The 18,127-nt window shown below is 43.9% G+C and overlaps 1 protein-coding gene across 1 annotated transcript in view; it reads left to right on the forward strand.

The window, feature by feature from the left end:
• Window positions 1–6,090: 6,090 nt before the first annotated feature.
• The window catches only part of MFSD10 (major facilitator superfamily domain containing 10), a gene marked incomplete at its 5' end in the record, with an annotated part of 20,728 nt that continues 8,691 nt past the window's right edge, over window positions 6,091–18,127 (forward strand). The window contains 6 exons of the mRNA XM_084267032.1: window positions 6,091–6,261; window positions 7,472–7,568; window positions 11,369–11,472; window positions 12,399–12,557; window positions 14,350–14,538; window positions 16,319–16,424. Of these exons, the coding sequence (XP_084123158.1) occupies window positions 6,091–6,261; window positions 7,472–7,568; window positions 11,369–11,472; window positions 12,399–12,557; window positions 14,350–14,538; window positions 16,319–16,424 (826 nt within the window). The remainder of the gene's footprint in view (window positions 6,262–7,471; window positions 7,569–11,368; window positions 11,473–12,398; window positions 12,558–14,349; window positions 14,539–16,318; window positions 16,425–18,127) is intronic.

The raw sequence follows: 18,127 nt of genomic DNA on the forward strand, positions 1-18,127 counted from the left end.
CCACATCCCTGAGCAGCCTGTTGCAGTGCTCAACAACCCTTTCAGTGAATAAATTTCTCCTAACATCCAATCTAAACCTCCCCTGACACAACTTAAGGCCATTTCGTCTTGTCTTGTTACTTGGGAGAAGAGACCAACACCCACCTGACTACACCCTCCTTTCAGGTAGTTGCAGAAAGTGAGAAGGTTGTCTCTCAGCCTCCTTTTCTCTGAGCTAAACAACCCCAATTCCCTCAGCAGCTCCTCATAAAACACACGCTCCAAACCCTTCACCAGCTTTGTTGCTCTTTAGATGCATTCAATGTCTTTCTTATGTTGAGGGGTCCAAATCCAGGTTAACCCAGGTAACCTTTCTAAAATAAAAAAGCTGTCTTCTGAGGATTCAAAGGGATCCCATAAGATTGTCATACCTCCTCTTCTATTTGCTTTTGGCAGAGTATGGTGGGTTTTTAGTTGCTGGGGAAAAAAACAAAACCCAACGCTTTTTGTATAGTTCAAGCCAAGAACTTAAGACTGAAGCAATGAGGAAGGAGCTAACTTCCTGTTTCATGACATAAACGAGCATTTTCAGTTTGATGTTTTAGTTCCAGTTGATTTCTCCTTTGCACAAATAAACTGTAAATAAAGTATTGCTGTTTATTTACCAATTTTTCCACCAGGAATTAGTTTCAGGATTTACCCAGCGATATTAGAATCATAGGGAGACAGACAGCTGCACTTTGATTCTGGGCCAGTGATTTTTTGTTACCACTTAAGGCTTGTTATTCCTCGGGGAGCTAAGAAAAAAGGAGAGACACAGTAAGATGTGATGATGTTGTTTGTGGGAAAAGATGTTTTTGGGATGAGAGTGAGAAGGGATGTTTTGCAATGCCAATGGACAAAAAGACACAGGACAGTGAAACCTCAGTTGTTAAACTTGCATGGCTCTTGAAATACCACAACAAAGTAGTGTTTGAAATCATGCTAAATGAAAATCGCTGCCTGCATTTTTTTGGTTGTATTGTCAATGTTTAAAATCAGATTTAATATTAGAAACCTGGGATTAATGGTCATGCTTAACACATGGCATGTTTTTTACATGACAAGGAGAGCAGGACTATCTAATCTTGCCTCACTTTACTAATTGATATGGTCCAATACATTTGCCATTGCCTAGATGATGCCCTGATGTCACTAAAGGTGGTAGGAGGGTCTGGGCATTTAGATTACAAAGGCTTGTCCAAGCCCTAAGAGTCTCATAGAGTCTTTTGAACACAATCATATTCACCTATTATTTTCTGTGTTACTGTTAAGGAATTGTCATAACAGGCCTTTTGACATATCTGTTATCAATTATAAATCTGTTAGCCAAAACAAACTCTTCTGTAATGAGGCATGGAAAAGGAAAATTACCATTTTGCCTCTATTTCAGGTAATTTATCTGTCAACATCAGCTGTCCCAGAGAACAGTTACCTTGAATATGAATACTGTAAAGAACAGGGTGAGAATAAAACCGTTCAGCTAGAAACTGCATAAATTAACTTTATGACACCATGAAAAGCTTCCTCATCAGTTGAGTCTTTTTGCTGTCAGTTGGAAGCTGGTATGCAGTCGGATATTCTCAGTTGTGCCTTGCAGAAGTTACCATCTGCTGTGGTGTGACCACGTTCTGTGTTAAGCCATTGCTTTTTGCCATCAGCTCCCTCTGTGTGGAGGTACCGAGGCTGCTCCTGAGCTCCGTCGGTAGAATTGCTGCGGTTCTGTGGGGCAGAGGCTGGTGTCTACAGTACCTGTTCAGCCACAGGAACTGGTGGAGCTGCTTTCCCCATAACGTGCCTTCTGGGTACTCTGGGTTTTTTCCCCAGTAAATTAGATCTGGAGTGGATAACTAAAGTTTTCTATGCACTCTGGACACTGGCTGAATATAAAATAATGACTAAGACAAAGATGCTGTATGGCATTAAATCACTTAAAATATTAAATCCTGCATTAAATCCTTTAAAATATTGAAGTTTGACTTAATAACTGTTGGTGTTTAGTGATAGAAGAGGGAATTAAAAAACAAGAGTGGAAGAGGTGTTACTTAAATAAAAAACAAAGACTGACAGGAGAAAAAACAATGAGGTTAATAAACGTAGTGTAAAAATCAAATTTAAGTTTTTATCTGTCAGCTCTGTGAGGCTTTGGGCTGCCATTCCACTGGGACGGGGTGAGCAACGACCTATCTAGTTCAAGAAAAGCACTATGTGTTCACATGCAGGATGGTATGGCATGGTTGACTGCAGGAACACAACTGGGCTCAGCGATCTGTAAAAGCTTTAAGCTGGTAGGTTTGACGACAGGAGGAGATGGATTTTACGTCTTCTTAACTGCAGCTGAGTTCAGATGGCGCCTGGTCAGTTATATGCAGTGTTTCTGCACCAAAAGAATATATCTACATGTATTTCTCAGATATTAAATGATTATTTGTGCTTACTCTGGAGCACCTCCAAGCAGAAGCAGGCCTCCAAGTCAGCAGTGATGCTTTTGCAATCCTTACACTACATACTCTGAAAATGGATCTACCACATCCTTTTTGTCCCACCACACTGAGTACATAAAGTGCTCAGGTAAAGAGGGGTGTCACTGACCTAACTGGCATGTTAATCCTGCTGTTATGCTTAGGTAAGCTCCAAATCTAATCAGTTGGGGAATCTATGACAGAGATGTCACTGTGGTGTGAAAACTCCTCATCTGGGTGCTAATGAGCTCCCTGATGGGGCTGTATTACCTTGAAGGGAACTAGAACTCCTTTCCACACCTGTATTGTTTTAAACACTTCGTTGGCAGACACTTATTTAGGACTGTACGTGTGCTTAGTCCACTTGCAACCAAGTAATCACGTTTTTATTAGGCAGCTTGGACAGCAGACATGGCTGGACAATGCTAGTCAGTGCTGTCCTTACCAAACTTACTGGTGTTCTCTGTGGTGAGCTCGTCAGTTGAGGGTTTTTTTAAGGGAGCAGCTTGTTTTAGGAACAGAGTTACAGCTTCCGCAACTACGTTTTTCTCTGTGTCACCTACCAGGAAATTTTAATTTATCAAAATCACAAAGAACTGCTGCTGCAATGTGGCTGTGTAGCAACTAACGAAAAGCCACCCTCCTCTTCTTGGAACAAGGCTGTTCTCATTAAAAAAAAAGTAACGCAAGAAGGAACAGCTGTGGTTTGAGGCATGAGATACCCGGTTAAATCGTTAAACTGTTAATTCAGGACGCCTGAGGCCCCTGTGACGGGGCACTCCCCCCAGCGCCACAGCGGTCTTAAATCCCGCTCGGCGGCCGGGCCCTGCCTCACCGCTCGGGTCGCCACCGTGCCCTTCGCGCGGCGGGCCGGCTGCCTCCTCAGCGGCGCCCGGCGCGGAGCCGCGGGAGCGGTTCCATCCTCGGCCGGAAGAGGAAGGCTGTCGGGGCGCTGCGGCGGGCCGGGGAGGAGCCGCCGCCGCCCGCCCGTAGCATCCCCAGGGGAGGGCTCCTAGCCAGCGGCGAGGGAACCCGTCCGTGGGCCCGGCCTCCCCTGAGGAGCGGCAGGGCGCCCGGAGCGGGACAGATTCCGCAGGCGGCGTGCGGCCGTAGGCGGCCTGAGGAGCGGGTCTGGGCCGGCCACTGCTCGCCTCAGCGGGGCTGCGGGTCACAGAGGGGCCGGCCGGGCGGCGGTGCCCGGTGTCGTGTCGGGGCACAGCGTGACCTCGCCGCTGACACCACATCCCTCCAGGGCCGTTCCATTCCCGTTCGGCGGCCCCTCTTCCTTGTGTGCTTTGGCTGCGCCGGGAAATTGACCTTTTTTTTTTTTTTCTTCTTTTTTTTTCCCCTTCCCCCCGATTGAAACTCCTGCTCTTGACCTGAATGAGGACTTTGTTAAGGAGTCAGAGGAACCTTCCCAAGGCATAGCAGGTAAAGCCGGGCTCTGGGGAATTTCAGAGGGGGGAAGGGGTGGTAATAAAACATCGAAACACCAGAAGGATAAAATTCTTCCTGTTGGCAGATGACTAATCTCTGTGAGTTAGGGCAGGCCGGCTTTGCGGCTGTTCCCTTCTGAGAGGCGCGGTGTAAAACCCAGCCCTGCCGAGATTGAAAGCAGAAGCAGCGAGACACAGGCGGGGAGTCCCAAGGGGGTGGCTGGGGAGAGCCGAGGCAGAGCCGAGCAAGTGCCAGGGACGCATGTGTCCAGAGAAACGACTTCCCTCGACTGAAAATCTTTCCTCCCTCTTCAAACATTAAATGTCATGGTAGAGTTGAAGTGTTTTGTTTGTGCTGATGGCATGCCAGAGCCTATAAAATGTTGGGTGGTTTCCTGACTAGCAAAAAATATGGAGAGGTTTGAACGACAAAACTGATGGAGCACAAAGGCAGAAACATATCGTACCTTTGGATATTGCGTAAGGGAAATTGCAACCACGTAGCCCAAACTGGAGCTGAATGAAAGGTCACCATTAGCTTCACTGGGTTCAAGCCACACACCAGCTGATATGGCCATGAGGGTAAGGTGTAAAGGATGTTATCCTGTGTAAATAACCCTGGAATAAAGTTCAGCTTGGTCATACACTTCAGTGGATGAATAAACAATTTGTGAGGAAAAGCAAGATAAAAATCTGCTACAATGAACCCATCCCTCAACTGTTGGCTGGATAGACCTTGGGCCAGGGGTCATTTGTCTAAAGGAACAGTTATTTTGGCTCCAGATGTTCTTCTATCATTTGGGTAAACAAGGCTAAATATTTGTAGTGGTGATGGCTGTTTTAAATAGAAGGATCCTGAGCATAAGCAAACAGTTCTACTCACTAGTAGATTGAAGAGCATTATGCCAGGAGTTTAATAAATGGATTGCAGTTGGCCCCCTTCCATGTTTACTTCACAGCATTTGAACTTTTATAATGTTTCAGTGCTAGTAAACTGAATCCACAGGTAAAGAAATGTTAACTGATGTTATTGCTCAGCATAACAAAGTGTTACAGTCTCCAGTTAGCGTAATGTGATGTGATATGAACAAGCGCCTTGTGCATATAATGTGGTGTGTGGTGTCTGGAGTAGAATCTGTGTTAAGAATTGCTCAGTGTTTTCAGGCCTGATTTGTCAGAGTCAATGAATGTTTTGCTATTGATTGGCTTGAGGAAATTCTCTCTCCTTTTTTATTCTTTTAGTGCAACAAACGTTCAGGAACTTTTGCAGTAGAAGGGACTGTAGATTTGATTGGTTTACAACTAGACACACTGTATTTTTTTACAAATCTGAGGTTTGCTTGGGTATTACTCCCTTAATTTTGAAACCTGCTGAAACTGAGGGTTTTTTCAGGATACAGACTGACTTCTTTATTTGTTAACACTGAGCGGGATGTGGCCTGCATCCTTGTTTAGGTTTATAGCTTTGGGCTATTATCAAATAAAGTTGATAGTTCTGATACTTCTGACAAAATAAAACACTGCCTTAATCATTTGATGCCCCAACTCATTCAATATAGCCTATCAGGGGCTGTCATCCAGAGAAAGAGAAAATATTCAAGTTTCAAAATCTGGCGTTGTTTCTTGAGTTGCTCTTCATCTTGAAGTCAGCATTCCTGTGATAGTTAGGGAGCTTGCCTTTTTTTGGTTTTTTAAGTTGTTACAGCTTTAGTAATTTCTAGTATACACTGAAGGCATAAATAATCTTGAAGGCATAAACAATCTATTAGTTGTTTGAATGTGAATATTCAAAAGAAGAGTGCCATTTCTTACCTATTTTACTGTAATGCTGAGTTGAAAATGTGTGGGAAAGTTGTATTAGTATCTCTCACATGTTAACAAACTTTAAATGCTCCTTAATTCTGTGTTTCGGATACTCATTCAATAGAGTTATCTTATTGTTCTTGTAACCTTGTAACCCCCAGCAAACTTGATCCTGAGCTAACAACCAAGACCAGAGAGTTGAGGTTCCTGTTCCCTTGAAAACTGGGTAGCTTAATCCAGCTATAGCTTACATTTATTTTTGTGAAGTCTTTAAAAAGTAAGAATGTATCAGAATCTTACACAAGTCCTGCAAAATGCTTCCTGTTGACTGGATATAAATGACATCTTTTAGAAGCAGAGCACTTGGGAACATGGCCCTGCAAGAGAGAGAAATCATCAGCAGCTCCATCAATGACAAGCAAGAACAGAACTGTAGTCGTGTTATTACAATTGTCTTCCTGGCACTCTTCATTGACTTGCTGGGATTTGCTCTCATCCTGCCCCTGTTTCCATCGATCCTCGATTATTACAGCCAGACCGAGGTGAGTAACAGAGAAAGTCAGCCTGCTGAAAGTTGTAGGTATGAGAGGTTATAGGGAGGGTGGAAGAAAAATCCCTTGCCTTAGAGCAAATCAAATAGCTGCAGGCAGAATAATAACAAGCAGCACCTTTAGATGGGTGTTGTGATGTTTAGATGGTTCAGATTGTAAATCTGCATGGGACTTTTCCCTCTTCCTTTTTCATTAAAATTAGGGGTTTGTTTTGGGGAAGATTCAGGTATTTCTTAGGGGGTATTTCTTTCTTGTAATTACTTAGACTTAGACTGGTATTACTGGTAAGATAAATAAGTCATAATGGATCTGCATACTGGAGTTTATCTAAGAATCAAAGAAATAAGAGCTTTTACCCTACTTGAGTATTTCATAGACTGACTTTGTCCCACTCCAGCATCACTTTCACTAGGTCTCAACTTCCATTATTGCAGGGAGCTGGCTGCTGGTCTGGGAACACTGGGCAGAAAGTGGTGGTTCCCTTCTATGCAGCTGCTCCATTCTCAGGTGTTACTGGACAAGATGAAGATGTTGTCAGGGGAGAATTACTTTTGCAGCCTACCCAGCTATTATAGCCACCTTTCCTACTCCATGCCAGCTGCAGCTGCAGGCATTGATTGTCTTTCTTACAACCTGGTCTCTAACCCTAAGCGGGCTCTGATCTCCAGGATCATCCCCCACTTCCAGTGTATTTCCTGTAGCCAAAATCTTCACCTTCTTTTAAGGACCCCCTTCTTTTCAAGTCCTCTTCCTTTTTTTTTCAGGAACCATCCTTTTCTGTATCACCTCTTCTTTCTGGACCTACAAGCCCCTGGTTCTCCCAGTGTATATAGTGTATGTGACAAGGGATAGAACTTGTCTCATGTTGCTTTATTAACTGAAGGATTCAGGACATGCCTCTTGTGTTTTAGTTCAAGTTTTAGCAACTAGCAGTCCTGATGCTTTATAAAAAAGTTCAAATTCAGACATTCCTGCACCCAAACACATACATCTGATTATCTGCTGCCTGTTAACATTCACAATTTAAGCTATTTTTAGTCTATGACAACTGATCGGGGGGGGGAGTTTTCCCCGGGGAGGGGAGAGGAGAGAAAGGAATCATGTAACATTGTCTTGAGATCACTAAGCTCGGATGCTGTCTTTGAAAATGAGACAGAGAAGCTGTCTTCCTGCTGCTATGTCCCAGCTATCTGTTTTGCAGGATGGATTCTATTTGTCATTGCAACGTAGCGTGGACTGGTTTGCAGTGATGGTTGGGATGCCTCCTGAGCAGAAGTACAACAGTGTGCTGTTTGGAGGTATGGAAATTAAACAAACAATCTAACAGACAAAAAAAAAAAACCCTACTAAAAATGTTGTTTTCAAGTTATTTGCAGTGTTGATTTGAGGAATGATGAGAAAAATATGATGAGAAATACAAAAAGTGTATTTGCCTGTCGTTTGATGTAGGTTTAAATAGCACATCAAATGTCTCTTACAGTAGGCTATGAATGGATTTGTTCTCATCACACTAGTACCAATGAGGAGTTGGACAGCCCCATCTCTGTCGTTTGGAGACACCGAGACAGGAGGAATGGGCCAACAGGAACCTTATGAAAGTCAGTAAGGACAAGTGTGAAGTCCTACCCCTGAAAGGCGTAGGCCCTTGCAGTGGCATGACTAGTGAGGAGCAGCTGTGAGCGTGAGCCAGCCCTGGCAGCAAGACTGCCAATGGTACCTGGGCTGTATGAGCAGAAGCAGAGGCAGTAGATCAAGGGAAGTGATTGTCCTGCTCTACTCAGCACTTGTTAGATCACATCTAGAGCATTGCACCCAGTTTTGGTGCCCCAGTACAAGAAAGGGGTAAACCTCAATCTGTTCAGCAAAGGGTTGGGAAGGCAGAAGGTCTGGGGAGCCTGGGCATGTTCAGCCTGGAGCTGTTGGCACCCTTGCAGCACCTATGGGGAGGTCATCAAGAAGACTGTGGTGCATGGCTGGGAGGGGGAGAGGCAACAGGCATAAGTAGGAGCAACTTATTTCCAGTTCAGGCTGGAAATAAACTTTTTTCCACAGTGAGGATGGCCAGTGGAACAGGTTACCCAGAGAGGTTTTGTAGTCTTCATCTTCAGAGGCCATCAAACCCTAACTGGATTAAACCCTGAACAATCTGGTCTGACCTCATAGCTGACCCTATGAACAGGCAGTTGGGGTAGGTGACCTCTGGGAGTACCTTTTAACCTGAATTATCCTATGATCTTGCCCAATTTGTTCCACAGATTGCTACAGAAATACATGCCTGCTGTTCCTTATTGTCAGACTGGCAGCTGAGGGTCAGGAGCCCACTGTGCTGGGTGCTGCACAGTCACAGAAATTACTGTCCCTTAACCATTGACCCACATGTGATCAGAGACCAGTCAGTAGGAAACACTGGAATTAGAAGCTTGTGACTTCAAGTTTCACCTCCCCACTGGGCAGCTATAGTACAACTCTGCTTCTAAATCTCATTAGTGCTATTAAAAGCAGGAGAGCTGCTGACTTGAAAGGTCCAGAAGCATTTGCTGCCACTAGGACACTGGTGTGGGTGGGCTCCACTGGGAGTACTGCAGGAAATCCAGCAGCATGTATGTCATGTTACACATCAGAGGCCCTTTGGCTCCTTGTGATCTACAGGGTTGTGAGGAAACTCAGATTTCAGAGCATGAAGATGTGAGAGTGTCTGGGTTAATTTGAATTTGAAATGTCTAGACCCTGTCTTGTTAGTGACCTGAGGCCTCTCCCCCAAGAACAAAAGGCTTTTAAACAAAACAAAAAGGCAAAACTTTATTAGAAGGTAAGTATGTATGGTTACTATTTAAAGTATTTTTTGGGGGGGTTAACAAACATTAGAAACTTTATAAAATATTTTCCTCTTTCCCACAGTGTCCTTGCAGGCATGTTGTTGTTTTTGTGCTCACTTTCTATAAGATTATTGGCTTTGAATTGTAGGAAACCCTTTTCTTCCTCTGAAACTTTCTGTCTCTTCTAAAGCCTGACAGCATGCCTCCTCCTTGTTCCTTCTCTCTAGCTCAGACTGTTTAAAGAGGCTGGGAGCTCACAGTCATGTTGAACTTGTTGCTTTTTCTTTTTACCTGCTGAGCCCTGTACTCTTGGGAGTGCTGTATCTCTTGATTTGGTTCAGTTGCTTTCAAGGGGAAGATTAAATCTCCCTGTTCCTTCCAGAGCAGTCCAACTGACTCTTTTGTCCTTTAAAGAAAATTTAGCATCTAGTCAGGAACATGCTAATAAAATAGATGCTGTTTGTCTTAGAAAGGAAGCTGGCATCCCTTGCTCTTTTGTCTCTAGGACAAGTGTATTGAGAGAATTTTCAGAAGCAGTGTTGAGTAGTGATGGGAATGTTTACTAATTACATAGCAGCCACAGACAGTGAGGATGCAGACAAAGTAGCTGAATTAATTTATCTGTCACATTTGACTCCATCTTTTCTGCTGGCTTTTGGTGACAGCTTTTCTTAATGAGCTATCTAATTTGCTAAACCACCAGAAAACTTTTTTCCCCCCCTCTGTTTTACTTTTTCTGGATTAGCTTTCTGCCAGATTAAGTTGAGTTAGCACTGGAGAGTTGACCAAGGCTTCAGAGACAGAGGAAGATGGACAAGCTATTTGGGTACAGTCAGTTCCTGTCTCAGTCCATCTTATCTCATTGCACCCTAAATGGCTGTAACAGAAAGGTACATTATACTTGAGATCTGTATAAATTTTTTTAAACCTTTTTGTGAGCTTCTGAGCTATCACAAGCAGCTGTTCTCTCCAAGGTGTTCAGTATCAATAGTCAGACTCCCTCAGGGTTGATGGGAGCAGAACTTCTGGTTTCTCCTCTGCTTTTTAAAGCTTTGATAGCTGAGTGATTTGAGATGTATAACCCATTTTTTCTTTGAGAAACTGTGACAGCAAGGCATTTTTTGCCTGCTTATTCAGAGTGTAGTGCAAATTAGTAACTGTCTGAAGCTAGAAATGGCAAAAGAAAAGAGGAATTAAAGATCACAGAAGCTAGAGCAGATTTCAAAACACTCTTGGAGTCTGTTGGAATCACTCCTGCCTCTTACGGTGCCTCACTAACAGCAGTGCCTATATCCTTATTTCCATGATAAGAAGGAAAGAAAAGCTAATTAAGTGTGACAGAATCAGGTTCAAACAGTCAAAACCATCTCCGAACAGTGACTAGTAAAGACTGCACCATCTCTGCTTTAACAACACAAAATGTATATAGTCAACTGGGGAAGCACCGGAGAATCAGCGTGCCATTGTAACCCTGAGTTTCAAACCTCTTTTCACCAGTGAAGTAACCAGTGAAACATCCAGTTTATGCCTGTTACTCTGGTCTGTCTTTATTTGCTGCCTCACTTAAACAGCACTGCAAGATCACTGTTCTGAGGGTGGCTGAGTTTCACGGATAAAGCTGCTCCTTACAGCTGTCACTTTACGTTTCACTGTGTGCTTTCATAGAATCATAGAATGGCCTGGGTTGGAAGGGACCCCAAGGATCATAGATCTCCAACCCCCCTGCAACAGGCAGGGACACCAACCTCCAGCCTGGATCTACACAAGGTTGCCCAGGGCCCCATCCAACCTGGCCTTGAACACCTCCAGGGATGGGGCATCCACCACCTCTCTGGGCAGCCTGTTCCAGCACCTCATCACTCTCTCTTCCCCCTAAGATCTCACCTAACCCTTCCCTCCTCCAGCTTCACTCCATCCCCCTTGTCCTGCCAGTCTCTGCCCTTGAACAAGCTGATTCCCCTCCTGTTCCTCTGCTCCCTTCAGGGATGGGAAGGCTGCAATGAGGTCCCCCCACAGCCTTCTCTTCTCCAGGCTGAACCTGCCCAGCTCCCCCAGCCTCTCTTCGTAGGGGAGCTGCTCCAGCCCTCTGATCATCTTTGTGGCTCCTCTGACCCCTCTCCAACAGTTCTCTATCTTTCATGTATTGCGGGCCCCAGCTCTGGACACAGGACTCCAGATGGGGCCTACGGGGTGACAGGTCTGCAACAGGTTGGCTGTCTTTATACTTAAGATGAAGGCAGCAAGTCTAATTATATATATGTTTTTTTGTTGTTTTCTTTTAGGTCTGATTGGCTCGATCTTCTCCATCCTGCAGTTCTTTTCCTCTCCCCTGACCGGCGCTCTGTCAGACTGCTTGGGCAGAAGGCCTGTCATCTTGATGACAGTGGTATGTGCCTGGTACAGATCTTAGTCGTGCCATCTCAACATGCAGTTGAAGGCACTATGGTCTTGTGGTTAGTACAAAGGATTGGGACATTCTAGGACATGTCTAGTTGGTGACTGCTTCTTGCCAAGTCACTTGACCACACTTCCAAATATGAGTGCTTAAGCTGAGCTTCCCAGATCCAGAACTGCACATAGAAGGCCTCAAAATACTCACCCGTTTCTGGGTATGGCATACAGCAGTATGACTTGGTTTACAAATGTTAGATTTAATCCCTGTATATTTTAGTTCCCCAAGTGACTAATGAGGACTGATCACTTCCTGACCTGTTTCACATCCTGGGGATTGTTGGTTAGGCAGTGCTATGCAGATGTGTTTCTTATGACCATAAGCGTTGTCCAAAATGTTTTCTCTGATGCTGGCATGGGGTTTGAATTGCAGAAGCAGTGCAGAGCAAGTGTGAACATACATGGAGGAACTTAGCAGCAAATGATACACAAATCCCCTTATTCTATAGGCTTCTGGAGAATAAACATGCATGCTTATGATTGAAATTTAAGGGTCAAAACTGTGAATTCATCTTATTTTGAAATCAGAATTCTCTTGAAGTTGGAAACAAATGAAACAGGATGTACAAAAGTGCTTTTGTGCCCAGGACTGATTTACCTATCTTTGAACTTTATTTGCTCTTCTAATTTTATTAGTAATCTCAATTTTATATGAAGCTTGTGTGGATTTGTTTCTACTTCTTTTATGTCACTCTCTGGGAAATAGTGCAGTATCAGTACACTCAAACATTTCTGTTACATGGGTTTTGGAGCAGCTGTTGGAAACAAACACATAAACAAATTAAATGTTTAGCTGGGAAATATGCAGAAATGGTACCAGCTTTGCTGTGCTTAATTAAGATTCCTCTCTTGCTTCTGCAGATGGGTTTGATAACATCATATGCACTGTGGGCTGCCTCTAGGACGTTTGGCGTCTTTCTTCTCTCCAGGATCATAGGTGGAATAAGCAAAGGGAATGTCAGTCTCTCCACAGCTATAATTGCTGATTTACACTCACCAAAAGCACGGAGCAAGGGCATGGTGAGTTACACATGTGGGGTGTATGTTTGGGTTTGCTGGGTAAGTTTTAATTGATTTCAGGTGCTCAGAGTGTCTTCTTCAGGTGTGTATTCATTGAGCAAGTGAAAACATGACTTGATACATAAACTTCCTCCTGAAAAGGTGTCAGATCATTTTGCTGGTGAGCTCTGACTTCACTTGTTGGTGACTTTTTACCTACAAGCAAAATGCAGATGCCCTAGAGCTGGAAAAACTACTTGTGTAGGTGATATAACTGTTACTCCTGCTGATAGCTGTGATCCCAATTATAACAGCTGATAAATCAAAAGGTCTTATGGTCTAAATTCAGTAGCTGGAAGCCAGTTATAGGACAACCCATTTTTCCCACCTTCCCAGAATCATGGAAGCATAGCAGCACTTTGGAGCACAGCATGGCTTCCTTGGTTGCTGTATTGGCTTCAGGACCTGAGCTCAGCAGTAAAGGATGTGGCATTTGGCTGACTGAGCAGCAAGTAATAGGACGAACTGCCCTGTTGTCTTCCAGAAGGCAGTGGACCAGATGGAAACACCTGGCAGGCTGTACTCTGCCTGCAAATTACTAGTTAAATCTTTTACCTTATAAAAACCTTGGGGGCCCAAACCTAACTGATTGTTATAAGCCACTATGCAGGACACCTCCTTCTTGGGAACAGAAAGCTTTATTTTTCACAGTGATAGCTAATAAATTTTCCAAGCTACTTATTATCTTCCTGGTGAGCCAAAGTGTATTGTTATTTGTGGAGAGGGATAGCCATAGAGCACTCATAAATAAAATGGACCAGGGCCTATTCTTCAGGCCTGAGAGCAAGTCACTTAGTACAGCATGGCTCACACCCATATGGCTGTACTCTCTTCAGAACAGAGTAGGCACATTTGTTCTGTGTTCTGGGAAGACAGTAGCATCTGACTGATGCTGTTCCAGACTCTGACAGGGCATTGCCTGGGGGAGTGCAGTCTCTGCAACAGCAGTGGAGACGGTGAGGTGAGCCCTGGCCTTGTTTAGTTTAGTACTATAGGTGTAGTTAAATAGACGTGAGAAAGCAGGAAAATCATGTCCTGGACAACACATGTTTGAGTAACACACATACCAGTAGACATCTCTGAATGTGTCATAAAGAAAATGAGGCAGATCCTGCACTGTTGTATTCTTAAGAAACCTCACTGAGGCTGATGGCTCAAATCAGTGCTCTGTTAAGCTTCCATCCAGCATGTACAGATTCTACCTCTTTTCCTCAGTGCAGGTTTCATAGTGACTTCATAAATCATCTTTAGTACTTGCACTGAATTCAGGTTGTTCTGGGAAGCCTCTCAGCCTGTTTGCTCTATGAGACATAAATTCCTAAATACAGAAATTGCCAAAGCACTTTAGAAGCCATAGACATCATCACGAATTCCTACCGCGGTGCTGTCCTCCCTTCTCCTGTTTTATACTACAGAAGTTTATCCTATGGCTGCAGGATCTGCTGGCTGAGCAGTCCTTGAGGTGAGAGTCGTTATTTCCCTTCCCAGCTTCCTTTTACTCATAACCATGTTGCTGTTTGATCCCACCACTTTCCTGACTGGACAGAAGATAAAATCAGTTATTGGCAAGAACAGGAGTTTTATGCTGAACAGGCACTGCCGTGCGCTCTCTACATCCTCATGGTGGTTACATTTTGTCTCTGGTTGCATTTCTTTAAGGTAAATGCCAGAAAATCCAAATTGTTTTAGAACTGAGCTACTTTAACAAACCAGTGTCTGAAACTACGTGTCTGTGTTCATTATTTCACTGCAGGCAATGATTGGTGTTGCTTTTTCCCTTGGTTTTACCCTGGGTCCCATGATCGGCGCCTACCTAGCCATGGAGACAGAGAAAGGACAAGTCTTCTATCTTCGTTCAGCGTTGTTAGCACTCATGTTTGCAGTGGCTGATTTAATTTTCATCTTCTTCCTACTTCCAGAGACACTTCCCAAAGAAAAACGGGTAAATGGACTGTCAGTCTGAGGATCTGTGTTTCCTGCAAAAACAGGATTTGAGAACTGTTGAAATACTGAGAACAATGAAGGAGAAGCTGAGCCAGTATCTCAGGAATATAGCTCATTCCTGGCACTAGGGTCTGACTACTCATGGGCTGCTCAGACTGGTGTCAGAGTGGTTGCATGTCCCACCTCCTAACCCAGTGGCATATGAGCAATACTTTACAGTTAACCTGTCTGTTTAATGGCTGGGCTTGGCGTGTTTGGTTTAAACTTCTCAAAAGCTAATGGGAGTCCAGGAGTCAGCTAATCATAAATTAAATGCACCAGAGACTGGATTTTCTTTCTTCTACTATGTTAGAAATTTTCTTAACTATTACCTTGTCTTTGCTTGATTGTTCTGAACACTCAGGTAGCAAACTCCTGTGAGCTGTGCTTTCTTCCACAGATCCAAGTACCTACGTGTGCTAAAATGTTGCTTGGGATTTGTGCAGCCAAGCACTTACTAATGTTTTGATTTAATATTGTTTGATCAGCCCAAGATAAATCTCCTTTGATAGTAGTGCAGGAGAGGCTGAATTCAGCCCTAGGTATCTGGGTGAAGATTTGAGGCTTTCAGCTGGATTGGATCTTTCCTATCATCCCTTGTTTCTAGTCAGCACTCAGCTGTTGAAGTGTACTTGGTCTCAGGGTAGCCAAACCCATTTGACACTGAGAATTGTTCAGGAAACTTTTGTCTGCAGTCTTTCTGCCCCGGAAAAATGTCAGGTTTGCCCTGAGTGTTTCCCCACAGGTTGTTTCTCAAGTGAAATTGGTTGTTCACCAATTCCCAAGTGTTACAGCTATTCTGTTACTGTTTTTAACAGCTCTTCTATGTGTTGTCTGTTCCCATTTCCTATTCAGCTGTTTCTAAACATTCTGGGTAAAATCCTGTTCTTGGTTAAAGCTGTACACTCTGGGCTGGTGGCAACGTGTTCCATGCAGGGAAGTGCTGTAGAGTGAATCTGTATTCTATTAACAATTCCACCTTTGCTGTAGAGGGATAAATGGCTTCAGTGCCTTTTAGGTCTGTATGATAACTAAGTACCTCCCTCCCCCTGTTACTATCCTCTTCTGATAAGCTAGTCTGAGCTAGCCAACATGGCTGAGTTTTGATAAGAAAATGAATGCTCTCTCCTTGCTTCTTAGGGCTCTGTCTCTGTGCTGCAGTGGGCATTTTGTGAGGTGGATTAATAGGTGCCTCTTGGGGTCAGGTCCCAGCCATGCAGAATGCACAGGGTGTTTGATTGCTGATGAGATAGTGGTTTGTCTGGCTCTGGAGCTTCTTGTCATCACTATCAGAGTTAGTGCTTTTGTGCTGTCTCCTTTCAGTGTCTGGGCAGTGGCTCCCTGTGATTTATATATTCTAGGGTATTTGTAATTTCACTTATTAGGCTGCTTTGCTCTTCTCTTGGGTAATTCCTCACACAGAGTGGGAGGGGAGCAGTTTTCTTGGCTCATGGATGACAGAGGAAAGGCAAGTATGTTGGCTGCCTTTCTGGAGCTTGGCTGGGCTGAGCTGGATCAGGTGCTGCCAGAGTACAGGAGTGGATGTGTTGGAAGGACAGAGCTGTAAAAAGAGGGGAAATGTTAATGATAACTGGTAGGAGGATGTGCCAGGAGGATCAAACATCTGTTTCCTTGAAATACACTGTGTCCTTACCACAGTCTTGTTTTCTATTAGTCCTCTTTCCACAAGAGAGAAGGTTAAGTATTTTATATTAATTCATGTTCAAATTAACTTGTAGATAGAGAAGGTGGAGGAGGGAACAGGGAATGAATATTCATCCAAAGATAACAGAGTTTTTGCTGTTCTTATACCCCTTCTTTTCAACTGTTCTATAAGTTCATCAGGTGAAGAGTGACCAGGGAACTCTGCCTTTGACGTGTCAGAGACACTCATGTGAGGTGGCCAAACAGCTCCTGCTGTGACCTCCTTGGCAGAGAGGAGGAATAGGAAGGTCTTTAGCAGAATCTGTCCCCTTTAAGAGCTTTGGAGTTAATTCTAGCTAATCTAGTGGTGGGCAAGGCTGCCTAGCTGGAGAGTGGTAACTTTCTTTGGTGTCCAGCTAATTGTATAAGGACCAGGTGTATGGCTGGGCAGCATCACCAGCAGACTTACTGAAAACTGAGGCTTTTGGTCTGTATGTACTAAACAGTGGCTGATTTGAGGGGTAAGGCTGGAGCTTGGAAGGCCCAGGCTGCATTCCTGATTTAGGTGGATTCTCTGCTTTGAAGACATGTTACTTAGCCTCTCTCCATTAGAGAAAACAGTAAATGTAGCCACTGTGGAAAAAGCCTACTACTGAAGGTGTCTTTTGGGGGGAATCATGAAGTAAAACTGAGCAATTTTGGAGCAATAAATCACAAGTATAGAAATGCAAGTTAGACATTGGAGGTTTTGAACCAGTGAAGAATCTGAACTCCCTGCCTGTGGTGACACTGGCTGAAATTGGTGGTGTATGCTTTGCTGTTTGGGAGGGTGACACGCTTTTGTCAGTACAGAGCAAGGTTTTCATTATCAGTTGGTAGATGAAGTCACTTCTAGACCACTGCCTCCAGGGCAAGGATAGGTGAAATTAAGAGATTAAGCATGTGTATTTCATATATATTTTCAAAAATATATAATGCATATATATATTTCATATGACACTTAGGATTTTAAACACACACGTATGTAGAATGTATATCCTCAGGACCAAACTAAAACCAGCCTTGGTGGTACAGAGCAGCTTGGCACCCTGTCTGACATGGATAATAATTCAAAACAGGCACAAACTCCCAGTTTTTTATTACTGGCAAGCATGGTTGAAGAGAGTTGCTTGTAGCCACGTTCTCTGTGCTGTGGTACAAACACCATCACGCCAGCAAACGCAGGAGCTGAGGATTGCTACAAGCCAGCTTCAGGAAATCCTCTTACTGACCTTTTAAAAGCAGGAGGAAACTCTTCTGGGGGAGCATCTGCTTACTCTCTGCAATACATGCATGGAAGGGGAAGTAAATACCCCAGTTTGTTCTGTGTGGATCAGCAGCTTTGTGGCTCTGCACAGAACCCAGCCCGGTGTATTGAGCCGGGGGTTGTTGTGGGACCGATGGGCCCCAGAGCTCTGCTGGTGGGTACGCAGAAGCTCCGCCTACCAAAACAAGACGGGCGTCCTGTTAATGCCACGTTGAAGGCTGATTTGTTGGTAGCTTTATTACATCCACTTCCTATGAGTCCTCAGGTCATGCACTGAGATTAAGTTCCACTGATAATTTGACCTCTAATCTCTGCCCTCAAGGGGGAATAGCTCCCCCTCTAGCTGGGAAGAGAAGGATGCTCACCAGATAAAGTTTATGTGCTGCTTCGAAGATGTGAAATACGAAGCGTGATTATTCCAGATTCTTTAGTCTGACTTACCTCTTCATGTGACTGTCTTGTAAAATGACAGTCTAAATTCTCATACTTTAAAAGGAATTGTTTCCTTGGATTTAGACATTATTTCTTATTCAGTGTTTTCTATTGTTTTCTATACCTTAGAACAAAAAAAAAATCAAGATTAAATTCCCTGTAAATG

Source organism: Gallinula chloropus (genome assembly GCF_964237585.1).
Source record: "Gallinula chloropus genome assembly, chromosome: 7".
In the NCBI taxonomy this organism is placed as follows: domain Eukaryota; kingdom Metazoa; phylum Chordata; class Aves; order Gruiformes; family Rallidae; genus Gallinula; species Gallinula chloropus.